Source organism: Sander vitreus, chromosome 4, assembly GCF_031162955.1.
Source record: "Sander vitreus isolate 19-12246 chromosome 4, sanVit1, whole genome shotgun sequence".
Taxonomy (NCBI): Eukaryota; Metazoa; Chordata; class Actinopteri; order Perciformes; family Percidae; genus Sander; species Sander vitreus.
The window spans coordinates 17,792,782-17,805,372 of NC_135858.1; the positions used below are offsets into that span (position 1 = coordinate 17,792,782).

Genomic DNA, 12,591 nt, shown 5'->3' on the forward strand with positions numbered 1-12,591 from the left:
TCTTGTGACCTTGTTATTTGTACACGCTGTGACTATACAAATCACATGTAAATAGGAAAATGTTGGCGTTATTTTGTCACTTATTGGGAGCAGTAGGCTAGTTGGAGCCAGTTACCTTCAGGATCTGTGCTAAACTACGCTAGCGGTGGGTGTGCCAGCCAGAGTTACGACACGCACGGAGATGAGAAGGGTATGTATGGACTTATCTAAATCTGGGGGTTACTGTGAATAAGCTAAAGTCCCAATAAGTTGGCGTGTTCCTTTAAGACAAACCTTTATTAAAAAAAAAAAACTAAATTGACTCAAGATACTTATCCAGATGATAATATATAAAAAAATATCATTAACTCATTTTCGACCAAAACCGAAGTTACTGCCTTTAGTCTGGCTCAACGGATGTTCGTTGCTGAGATAAAGCCTGATGTCTCTCCCGTTTTGCTCTATCCGCTATCGGGGCTTAGTGCTGCCCAAGACGGTTGTGATTGGTTTAAAGAAATAAAAAATAAGCCAAAGCGTTTTTCCTCCTAACCCAGAATAGATAGGCGGTGTAGCCAGACTATACTACGCTGAGGAGATAGATCTAGCAATGCGTGACTATATTACGGTAAACAATGGAAGCCAGCCCTTCGACTCATTTAAAACCTGTGCACATTAACTACACTGATCATGTCAATGTGTCAGATTAGTGCATCTTCCAGGGAGCGTTGTCTGCCATCAAACTGATGACTGATCTTTGAGGCTTTGGTTGCTGACTGCCGGACTGAACTCTCTCTCTTCAAAACCTGTAAATCAGATCCAGAAATATGAAAAAAGTACTTTAAATTGATCATGATGTAAAGCATAAATAATTACTTAAGTGTAGGATTAGCACTTTGTATTGCACTGACCCCTTGTATAATTCTTTTGCGAAGTTCCCACTGTGAAAGGGGTCGTTCTTCCTCATCAGTGACAGGAGACTCTTCTGCATCATACTCCACACTGAGGAGTCCAACCAACACAGACACACTCATCAACCTGATGTTCAGAGTATTTAAATGTATAGCTTTACTAATGATAAACAAATGGGGATAAAAAGAACAGATAAAAGGCCAACCTGTTGAATGCAGGTTGGATGCTAATAGTCTGCTGAAGCAGTTCTGGATTTTGACCCAAAAGAAATTTGGCCAGGTCTTTTGGATTGTAGTCCTTTTCTAGATCCTGTAAGAGTGACAAATACAGAGGCACATTATATTACAGGGCAGAAAAAAAAGAAAGTACTGTCTATACAACAGGAATGTATGTAAAGAAAGGTAAAACAGAACCACAGGCTAACAGGTTACTTTAGAGTTGAGGAAAGCTTGAACGATGAGCAGCTCGTTGGTCTTCTGTTCCACCAGACCCAGGTAGGACATGATGTTGTTCTCACTGATCCCTGTAGAGGAGCCCAGTAGATCCTCTATCACTGAGCGGTCACACTCCATTTTAGAGAAGATGCTGTTCACTCCTGTGAGATGGAAGAAACTAAAGTCAGGAGTAGCAGCTTTTTTTTCTTTTCTTTTGAAACCTTTTTTTTTTTTTGCGTGTATGCTTGTATTTAAGAAAAATCTGTATTTCATAGGTCTTTAATTTCCTGATGATTTCATGGAACATTTCCGGAAAAAATAATCTAATTTGATACTAACTTTAGGGGAAAATTAAACCCATGTAAATATTCACTGCTTATCCATTTACTATTGGACATTGTTCTTTATGTGTTGAACTGTATGCTTTTCTGTTAACAAATTTGAATTTTTTTCATGTTCATATGAAATGCTGAAGTGCACTGACTAAAATACTACAGGTTACACTACCTATTTATTGGAATCAATTAATTGGAATTATACTAATTGAACAATGTCTCTATTACCCCTTCAATTACTAATTATAAAACATATTATAAAATTATTAGGTAATTTCAGACCGTTAAAATAATTTGTTGCAAACCTGTTTTTATTTCATCCAGGATTTTGCTCATGATGCTGGCCTGGTTTTCATAGTCATCAGCTTGAGACTGGGTTTCCTTTTGTTGCTCATCAATGTCTCTCAGCAGAGAGCGATGATCTTGCTCCTGTTGCAAACCTGCTACTCGAAACCGCTCAGTCTCTGCTTGTATCTGGAGATGCACACATTTCAGCACAGACGTTTAAATATACAGATAAGTCATATGAAGCAACACCATTTTTCCTCCTTGAATACTACCTGCTCCCTTTCACACTACAAACTGCTGTCAGAAATAACCTATATATCTTTACCTTTTCATTTAATTTCCTTGAACTTACTAGAATTTGGTAAGAACTCTACGACCCTGGACTTTGAAGTCCATAATACTGGTTGCTTGTAATCTTTGTGAACAAGGAATTAAGTGTATCTGTTCTATTGTTGCACTGAATAGGAGTAGAAGCAACTTTTGTAAAGGTAAAAATGAAAGAAATTAATGATGAGTAATTAGAGAACACATACTCACCTGGCTGATGTGATCTCTCAGTGCTTCAGCCTCATTGTTTTGCTCATTTACAAAGTTGAAAAGTGCAAAGTTCCGGTCTTCAACTACACAGTGAAACAGCAATACAGCAGTCAGATACATTTACATATTCTGAACTGAGTCTTATAATTCTTATTATCAAAGTGGGACCTTAAACCTATTTAGCTTCAGTGTTCCTCCAAAGGCAGATAACCTTTTTTCTCAAAGGAAAGAGATGGCTGTAATTATGGTGCCATTGTCTATAACAACAATAAATAGAAATAACATGTTATGACAGGTCCTGTCATAACAATGGTTTCCAGAGCCATAAAGACTGTAAAAAGTGTTGTCTTTGTGTATAAATGAAATAGTCAGGTTGTGTTGGTAAGACTTACCCTGGATGAACCTGGTGACCAGCATGTCCAGGTTGTCCTCCCCTGTCACAGTCTGGATCCTCTGGAACACCTCCTCTAGAGCGTCCAGCGACTCTTCCCCCGAGTCCATTCTCCTCTGCTCCTTCAGCTCTGACACTGGAACAAATAAGAACTATTACCATCCACATCAGTATCATCAGAACTGCATAACAGCCAGTGCCAGCAATATTATTATCATTTAATACTATACATGATGTTAACACAGACATTTTTCTTATTCACCTATTCCTCCTTTGACAAACTTAAATCAACAATGCCAAATCTGTACATCACAATCTTCTACTGTAGTAATTTACATTGATTTCTTTTTTGTATCAGTGCTGCTGACTAGTGGCTGAAACAAGATAAACACTGTAAAAAGGATCCTATTATTTATATTACAGTGTTCAAGGACTCACTGGCAAGAGTGACTGCACTGTTTCACTGGTGTTGGTTTCCAAACCAACAAGAACGTTTTTTGTTTTTTTATGTTATTGATTTAATCTGTGGTAGTACATTTACTCTGGCTTCTGTCTGCTTGTAAGTTATGTTTTCCTCACTGAAAAGGAACATCTACCAATAAAAAGAACAAATAAACAATGTGACTAATACATCTGTGGACATGTGAGCATAAACTGAAACTAGGCAACGCTAGTGTTTGCCAGTATACAGTTTGGCATGGGCAGAAAATGCCCAATAGATGTCTCAAAGACTCAAACAAAGTTCCTCTAAATGTTTACATTTAAATGAGATGTACTTTTCTTATTGTGCACCCCTTATACTGCTGCCTTATTGGCCAGGGCTCACTTGTAAAAGAGATTGTAATCTCAATGTGATTATTTTCCCTGGTAAAATAAAGGTAAAATAAATAAAAATATACGACATAATCCCCTAAGACCATTCTCAATGTGGCTACAGTAGGCTTTTCCATCGTCTCAAAATCTATTTATAAAGGACATTATATTTGTGCTACATGAAGATCAGATAAGATTGTGCTCATGAGATATATTGTAATAGACTGTGAAGGGATTCCTAAATGCATCCATAAAGCACAAGCTAATATTTGGTGAGATTCCCCACTGAATAAACATTAAATAATCACTACCAGCTTTATCGTTGTCGCTAACACTTTCTCCATTATCATAATTATCAAGCAATGGCTGTGTCTTACGCTGTCTCATATCATGGCCATCATCCTGCCCGCTCCTCTCCCTGCACTTGGTGGTCATAAACTCTTTCAGGTTGCACTCATGTGCAATAACCCTCTCCAGTTCCTTCATCTCAGTGTTGTACTGGGCAAGGTCCTTTACTGCCTTCTCCCTCATCATGGTCATCTTGGACTGAGCCTCCACCCTAAAGTAGAAGGGTTCATCAATAAAATATTCAAAAACCAAGAACATGTCATGCGTTTTTTTTTTATACATATTATTGCACAACTGTCTCAAATCTGACCTGGCATCGTAGGCAGCAGTGGACATGTTGACAATTTCCCCGATCTTCTTGCGGATATCTTGCAGTTCCTACAACACACAAAAATCAGTGCAGAGACGTGTTAAAAACCAGAGTCAAAAATTGTCTCTGAATCCCTTATGGTGTGACCTCTGACCTTGTCCAACCTGTTGTGTAGTTGCTGGAAACGAACACGCTCAATATGAAGAGTCTGCAACTCCTCTCTCAGGTGGCTGTTTTTGGTCAGCTGCTCATTGAAACGAGTCAAGGACTGGACAGGACATACAGCACATGCAAACTTTAAAATAATACAATAGAATATAACAATATGTGAAGATATGTACTTGAAAAACGGACAAAGAACAACAATATAACTTCTACATGATAATATTAAGGGATCTGTCTGTTTTCTAGGTATTTTGTGGTAATAACTTGCATGACTCACTCTGTCCAGTTTGTATTCCAAAGTGCGTATGGCCTTCTGAGTTTTCCGTACCTCAGACTTTTGTGTATCACCAGAACTGACCTCGCCTTTTCTCAGCTCTGCCATCTTCATTTCCATGTTTGCAATCTGCCCACATTACAGATACATGACCTAAACTGTGGTTTGTAACCAGAAATATCAGTAAACATTTAATTCGTAGTATCATATAGAGTGAAAAGGACTTTATTCACCTCTTTCTCTAGCTCTTTTTGATACTGCTTCTCTTTCCCCAGCTCCTCCTCTAGCATGTCTCTGTGCTCCAGCAGAGCACGGAGACTCTGGGTGTCCTCACCGTCCTGCTGTTGGCGTGACAAGCTCTTACACGCACCAAGGTTTTGATGCAGCTCCTTCTGCTCCTTCAGCAGCTTCTCTATCTCCTGCCTTCATCCACATTATAAAAACAACCAATCAGGCACATAAACACACACACACACACGGTTGACAATGTGATGTGTGTGTAGTGCTTATTCACTGTTGTTTACGGATCTGCTCCCGGGCCTGAATGTTGTAGGCCTGCCGATCTCCTTCCATGATCCTGAACTGTCTCTGCAGTTTGGCTATCTCTGATTCTGCTTAAAAAACACATCAATTTGCAATTTTCAAAATAACATTACTTAGAGAGCATCAACATCTACTAGTTAATAATAGCAACATAACCAACATTACCTGTACCATCAAAATCCATCTCACTGCTGTCTGAGCGGGCACTTGTGGCCGATCTACCTCGAGGCATTGTTACACTCTGGATAAAAATAAAAAGGTAAAGTGACGCTGTTTACAAAAAATATGGAACTTTTACTAGTGGAAATGTCTTTATCCTCTCACCATTAAGTTGAACCTAGTCTCATATTTAGCTTTCAAACCTAGATTTAAAGCTGAATATAGTTAGAAATGTTTTCTTTTTGACTGCCTGGAAGCAGCATTTGATTGGCATTGATCTTGTCTGCATATTATATCACTAGAGTAAGACTTACACAGGGGGAAATTACATTGTCTTACTTTTTGCCTAAATTATTTACTTGAAAAATACATTTAAAAAGATATAGTTTTTGTTGTTATTTGATGAATGCATGAAATTGCATCTTATAGAAAAATAATTTTACATTGAACAATACACATTTATCTTCACAAACCTTTAGTGTGTACTGCTGCAGATTGCTGTAGCATATACAGTTTTTCATTTATAGGACAGGCCATCGAATCCAACATATCCTTAATGCACATAGTTACTTTTACATAACTAGCTAAACCACACAAAGGACTGTAGCCATGGTTCTTACTAGCTGGTATGAAAAACTTGCAATTAGTTAGCTTGTTTATAGTTAGCTAACAAAGCATTGAAAAAGGTGCCAGCTGTTAAGGACAAATAAGAATTTATCTCGCAACTTTGAAAAGTTCTTACCTCCTAGGACACACAGCAGGATCACAGTAGTCTGAGTTGTTAGCAACCGTTGTTAAGTGCCCTGCCACTACCGTTTCCCAAACTAATACGCACTAGGAAGGCGAAGGAATGTCCCGCCCTACTCTGCCTTACTCTGCCTCTGATTGGCTTACATGATATTATTACCCTAACCAATTTCACTCCTCATGCCTAAACCTAACCAAATATTCTCTATTACCTGTGACCCATGATTGTAATAAGAGAACCAATTCAACTAACGAAGGCAACAAGTACTTAGAGGCAGAGTAGGGCGGGACATTCCCTCGCCATCCTAGGAAAACGCAAATTCGCGACCCTACTTGGCTACATCATGATGCACTCTATAGCCTCTTTCCGACCAAGTAGTTACAGGAACGTAGTATAGGCAGTGCTTGAAGTGGAAAAAAAGGTGCCGGTACGCTCTTGCATTGGCAAATCATTATGACATTTGAGATTTCTACAGTGAAGATATTGCTGGTACAACAATTTATTGTTATTTATTAACAACATAAATGTATGCATTTATTTAAACAAGTCATGTGTGTGTGTGTGTGTGTGTGTGTGTGTGTGTGTGTGTGTGTGTGTGTGTGTGTGATTCTCTTGACAGCTTTAGTCCCCTCTCTGTCTGGTCAGCAAGTGACGGGATGCTGCTACATGTTTTGCAGCCCATTTTGTTATCTTTAAAAACGAGCCAGCAGTTGGTGGAACCAAAATACATAATTTGGTCCCTTGACCAACAGTCAGGCCATCCATGTGTTTCGTTACTCACATTATTGTTGACTCAGGTAACATTATTATTATTAAATGAAGGCTGATGGCCCCTCGGACGGACGACGGCACAGAACACACCGAACAGACTTGAGTCACTGACCTTGCCAGACTGTCTGTCGGACGATTATTGGCTCGGTGTGTAGTTACCTTTACAGGAACTGTGGCCAGAGGAACTTAATAATATCCCAAATTGGTCCATTCGGAACAGGAGAAAAAAAGGGTTCTAGGAAATTATTGTTATTAAAAAATAAATTAAAAAAAATAAATGTCTTAACATGAATCCAATATAGATTTAGCAAATCAGCCTATTTGTCAAAAAGCTATGTAAAAGGCATAGGGCACAAAACACGTTATTGTAGGCCCAGTTTAGTATGCAATTTAATTTTATACAATATATGTAGTAGGGACCCAGATCTGTCTCTCTCAGTTAAGGAGTCCTTTAGTCCTTGGCTTAAAAAACATTGAAGACCTCTGCAGTACACACAAACAACATTTGAGGAGGAGCTGCCATACAGGACTGAAGCTCTGTGGACAAAGGTGAGCTGAGTAGCTTAGCTTGAAAGTTTCCCTACTTCTTATTTCTAAGTTACTCCACTTCACGTCAGTGGTTAAGTAGTTTTTAGTAGCAACAAAGATTCTCCTACGGTTCTAAACCGTCTCTGGTAGCAAAAACACAGTGCGGAAATACTCTGTTCCAAGTAAAAGTCATTCATTTAAAAGTTTACTTAAGTAAAAGTACCAAAAGTATAAGAATCAAACCAAAGTACTCATTTTACAGAATAGCTCATTTCAGAATAATATTTATTTTATTTTTGGATTATGATTTTGTTGCATTAATGTGTACACATCACTTTAAAATTGCAGCAAAAAAATGTGGGGGTAACTTTAATTGATATCTGATTGATATGTTACTTTATATACAGTAGTCTACTGCTGGGTAGCTTAAGAATTTTCCAAGTGGGGATCAATACATTCCTATTGTTTGATAGCATAATGTATTTGTTTCATAACTAGTAACTAAAAGTTTGTAGAAAGCTGGTTTGGATCAAAATGCAAGTGACCAAGCAGGCAGGTTGACAGAACAACAGGTGAGCTTTAATAACATAAAGCTGAATCCAAAAACACAAGAAATACTAAACACTGCATATAGCTTTAAAGGTCAACTTATTATAGCCTAATGTAAAATATGTTCCGTAGCCTATACTGTAGGCCTAAACTAGTTTAATACATGAAATTCACAAACACTCTTTATTAAGCATGCAAGTGTACATTTTACAAAATATGATTGTTACAGATATTTTCTTTGAGATTTTATTCACAAAGACAAAGCACTTTAGTCTACTTCCCTGTCTCTGTCTGTGGCTGAGGTTCCTCCTGAGCTTGTGTTAGTGGGACACCCTCTAGGAAGGTACAGAAGTGCTCTGCTGTATTGAGCTCAGGTTTTCTCAACAGCAGGTAGCATTTTGGGAAGTAGTAGGCTGCCACCAGTCCCAAGTTGCTTGCCAGGGTGAAAGAAACATGGGCAATAGACCTGTCCTTGTGACTCAAGCCTATGTAGATCGGAATAAAAGTCACCCAAATCACACAGTAGATCAAGGAGGAAAAGGTGATATCCCTGGCAAGGTTATACTGATGAGGAGGCTGTGCTGCCATGAAGGTACACATGAATGATATAAGGGCCATTACACCGTTGAAACCTTGTATTATGGCAAATCCATGCAAGGGTTCCATTGGACATGCCAGAAATGCGCTCACAAAGTCTATTTTCATGTTTGACACATATTCAGACAGCGAAGGCCCTTCCTGAACAAACCAGACACAGAGACCAGCCTGTACAGCACAGCAGACCAGCACAAACAGCCAGCTTCCAGGGCCTCTTAGTATATGGAGGTGAGAGGCGGCCGTCTTTGGGACCTCTGTCACGTAGAGTATCTGTTTAAAAAGAGGGGATTGCAGCCTGATTACAATGTGCACTCTTTATTTTGTCCTCCAGTACAGTGATGTATTTGAATGTATTGTCATTCCTCACCTGTAGTGAGATGGACATGATAATGGAGATGGCCACTGTTTGGAAAATGGAGGTGAGGGGCAGCTGAAGATGACACACCACGTCCCCTGGCTGCCCCAGGAAGAGCAGCAGGCTGAGGCAAGCTCCCATCAGGCTAATCAGAGCCACAAAACCCAGGGCTCCCCCTGAGGCCGCTACCAATAGGGTCCCCCGGTGTTTCAGGAACACAACACCCACTGACACCTGACATACCAGGAGCAGCACCCCAGCCAGCATCATTACCAGAGCCACGGAGGTGTCCCAGGACAAAACGAAAAAGGTGGGTTTGGTGCAATTAATGCTGCGGCCTACAGACCATTGACGTTCAGGGCACTCTTTGCACTGGATGTCCTCTATGAGTCAGAAAGCACAACAAGACATTTTTGATTGCAATGGTTTGATTGCATAACCATTGATGTCTTGCAGAGAGTTAGATGGCAAGAGTAATGCCACTGTCAGACAGGAGAGTGATATAAAAAAAAGCATATTTCTCAAACTATTACACTATTCCTTTAAATAAGGATCAAGTATTTGACAGATACGACGTTACCCTCATTTGCCTGGTAAGTGCCTGCCAAACAGTCGATACAATCAAAACAGCAGGAATGGAAGCCTTTAACTCTGCGGACCTGGCCTGGCCCGCATGCTGCCGAACAGGTGGACTCAGGAACCTGCATTACAGTTAGGATTGTCATGGTAACAATTACAACATTTCAGAAACCTAAATTGGATTAACCACAAAGCTTTTAAAGTATATATTTTTAAAAGTTTATATCACATTTCTAATAGATTGCTGAAATTACCTTTGCAGTGTGCCATTTCAAGAGGGTTTGGTTGATCGACAGTCGTTGATAAAAACTTCCAACATCTAGGAACTTTAAACCAGAATCATTCCAGACCCACTCAATCACATCATAGCCAAAGTTTGGGTTGCCATTTGTGTCAAACTCTAATCGTATGCCATTTATGTCTACAGAAGTATTCTTTAAAACCTGCAACAGCTGCAAAAGAAGATTTTATTCATCAATTAGTCTCAATGTTGTTGAAAAAAGGAATTACGAATTGCAAACACTTAAATATAGCAGACCGAAAAAATAAATCACCTTCCAGGGATAGATTTTGGTTTCAGATCCCTTCATGCAGGCAGTTGAATTGCATCCCAGCAGGTTGTGCAGTGCCTGTGCCACACTGTAGATGGCAGCATACACACTGAAAGCTGTGCGCTTCACTGCATCGCTTGTTACCAACGTAATATTAGCAGTTGACAAGTTCCAACACTGTGGGCAGGGATTGTCAGGATTACCTTTGACCTTTGGTGCGGAGGGGGACATTTTCACCCTCTCCTCACTCATTTTGGTGAAGAGCTCCTGTGTGTATTCAGTGAGCAGATCCACAGTCTGTACCTTGTTTAAGAATCCAATGATTGTTCCGATTGATTGGATATTGGGGAGGGAAGCCACTTGATCATTAATGGCCCAACTTGTGCTAGCAATCCACACAGCTGTTACATTTCTCCTGATGACCTGGAGTAGATTGGATTGGATCATTGGTACTGAATTGAATATAATCTATCCTCCAATAATTTGTATTAATAACATGGTTCACTAACCTCTTTAATAAATGCCATAGCTGGCTCTGCAAGAGAAAAGACTATTACCACTCTGACTTTGGTTGCTTGGATATTGTCGATGATGGTATTGATCGCTGATTTAGGGTCAGTGTAGACTGGAATCAGCCCCTGATAGGCCACACAAATAGACATATTTTCTGCTATTTTGGAGAATTCCTGCACACCTCGTTGTCCATACTCCTCTTCACTGCCAACCAATGCCACCCAGTTCCACTTAAACTCCTTCAGCAGAAGCGCCATGACTTCCACTTGCCATTTGTCACTGGGCACCGTACGGAAGAATGACGGATAGAGAAGCTTGTCACTGAATTTGTCACTGGTGGCTCCGTAACTAACCTGAAGTGAGAAAAGTCATAATGTACCACTTTTTAATTTTACCACACTGATGTTTCCCAGCAATGCTCCATTATTGACACATAAAGCCTAATGGACATTTTACTGAGGTTGCAGGATAATTTGCAGTGCAAATGGGCAATATTTTTTTATGTAACTAATCTGTTAAAATTAAAAAGTCATAACAATTGACAATGATGAATGAACAAATGAATATTTTTCTGTAATACAGCTTGCTTTGTAGGACAGCGAGTATTCATCTTGTTCTAACAATTTAAGGCTCACTTCCGTCTGAGATAAAATAATCAACTTCTTGTGGGACACTGTAGAGGCGAAGGTTTAGCCTCACTTTGAAGATTTACTTTTAACATTGGGAATATTTTTTGAGGAAATGTCTACTCAGCCCAGGAAGTAAATGTATGCGGACATATGACTAGACATATTTGTAACCAAACCTGTGGCATCAGAAAGAATCCCAGGAGTTTTCCTATGACCGACACCATTTCCGAGGTTAAAGGACCAATCACTGCTGATATGCTGGTCTCATAGTTGGTGTAATTACACTCCACAGATAGCGCTTTGGTAGATTTTGCAGTGAGGAACGAGATGGTGGGCTTTACGATGACGGCAGATTGTAGGCATGTGTCATAGATTTCATAACCCAAATTAATGCCAGGGAGCAGAATTTGGTTTGCGTTGATTTCATCCACTGCATATTTCATTACTAGAGCGAGGCCCAGTCCATACTCATTTAAACTGTGGAACCACAGGCAGAAAAAAACAAAGTAGAAGCCTTGTTAGTCAGGTTACTCATACATATTGGTTCAGAAACTCAATTAATAGGGTCATTATTTCTCAAAGATGCTATTTTACACAACCTGTTACCGTTTACAGCTGATGTTGTTAGGCTCCGTCCTCTGGCTGAGGTTGCTGGAGAGGTCGTTGATGGGAAAGAGCCCTCCGAGCATAATGTCCCCAGGCAAACTAAAGAGACTGGTAGAAATGTTGTGGAACCATTCAGGTGGACTCGCAATGCAGCTCAGTCTGAACGCCCAGCACATAACCAGCAGAGTGAAAGGTGCAGCCATGATGCAGATAAGCCGGAGACTGACACTCAAGTAACGAGAACAGCGTGCCTATGTGTCACTACATCAGTTGTTGTATGCAAACTCACCTAAAACCCCCAAAGCAGAATTGGTTCAATTGGCCCCTCCCCAAGGTGCAACACAGAGTAACTGCAAATTATGTGAAATGATCCTTATAATATTCACCCACATTTACATTTGTGGTATAAATGGACATGAAATGAAAGATCAGCATCCCTTAACTTTTACATTAAAGATATTTAGTGTATTATTATTTTCGGGAAAAACAATAGCTGTAGTATTAATTACACTATTATTGTGATTTTGTCTAGATTGATTGAACCTGAGGTCTGAAGGAACTGTGAATGGTGGCATCTTATTTAATGGCATTATTGTTTGTCTAATTTGTAAGGCACTGCATGTAAGAGGTAAATACTCACTTTGTGTGTGTATGTACATCTGTGTGTGTCGTGCAAGTGG

The 12,591-nt window shown here is 39.6% G+C and overlaps 2 protein-coding genes across 2 annotated transcripts; both read right to left on the reverse strand.

Annotated features, from left to right (window-relative positions):
- Window positions 1-214: 214 nt before the first annotated feature.
- odad1 (outer dynein arm docking complex subunit 1) lies at window positions 215-6,310 on the reverse strand. The gene is made up of 15 exons (XM_078247478.1): window positions 6,228-6,310; window positions 5,492-5,567; window positions 5,298-5,394; window positions 5,017-5,206; window positions 4,787-4,912; window positions 4,499-4,612; window positions 4,345-4,412; window positions 4,064-4,245; window positions 2,875-3,009; window positions 2,483-2,565; window positions 1,963-2,131; window positions 1,320-1,483; window positions 1,094-1,197; window positions 888-978; window positions 215-782 (listed from the first exon to the last, which is right to left on the reverse strand). The coding sequence occupies exons 2-15, from the start codon at window positions 5,556-5,558 to the stop codon at window positions 678-680; spliced, it is 1,695 nt and encodes a 564-aa protein (XP_078103604.1). The 5' UTR covers window positions 5,559-5,567; window positions 6,228-6,310; the 3' UTR covers window positions 215-677.
- Window positions 6,311-8,105: 1,795 nt separating this feature from the next.
- tas1r3 (taste receptor, type 1, member 3) lies at window positions 8,106-12,131 on the reverse strand. Its single transcript, XM_078247479.1, has 8 exons — window positions 11,912-12,131; window positions 11,482-11,782; window positions 10,673-11,029; window positions 10,167-10,586; window positions 9,867-10,064; window positions 9,614-9,734; window positions 9,046-9,416; window positions 8,106-8,948 (listed from the first exon to the last, which is right to left on the reverse strand). Exons 1-8 carry the CDS (start codon window positions 12,112-12,114, stop codon window positions 8,355-8,357), a joined length of 2,565 nt encoding a protein of 854 aa, XP_078103605.1. The 5' UTR covers window positions 12,115-12,131; the 3' UTR covers window positions 8,106-8,354.
- Window positions 12,132-12,591: the final 460 nt, after the last annotated feature.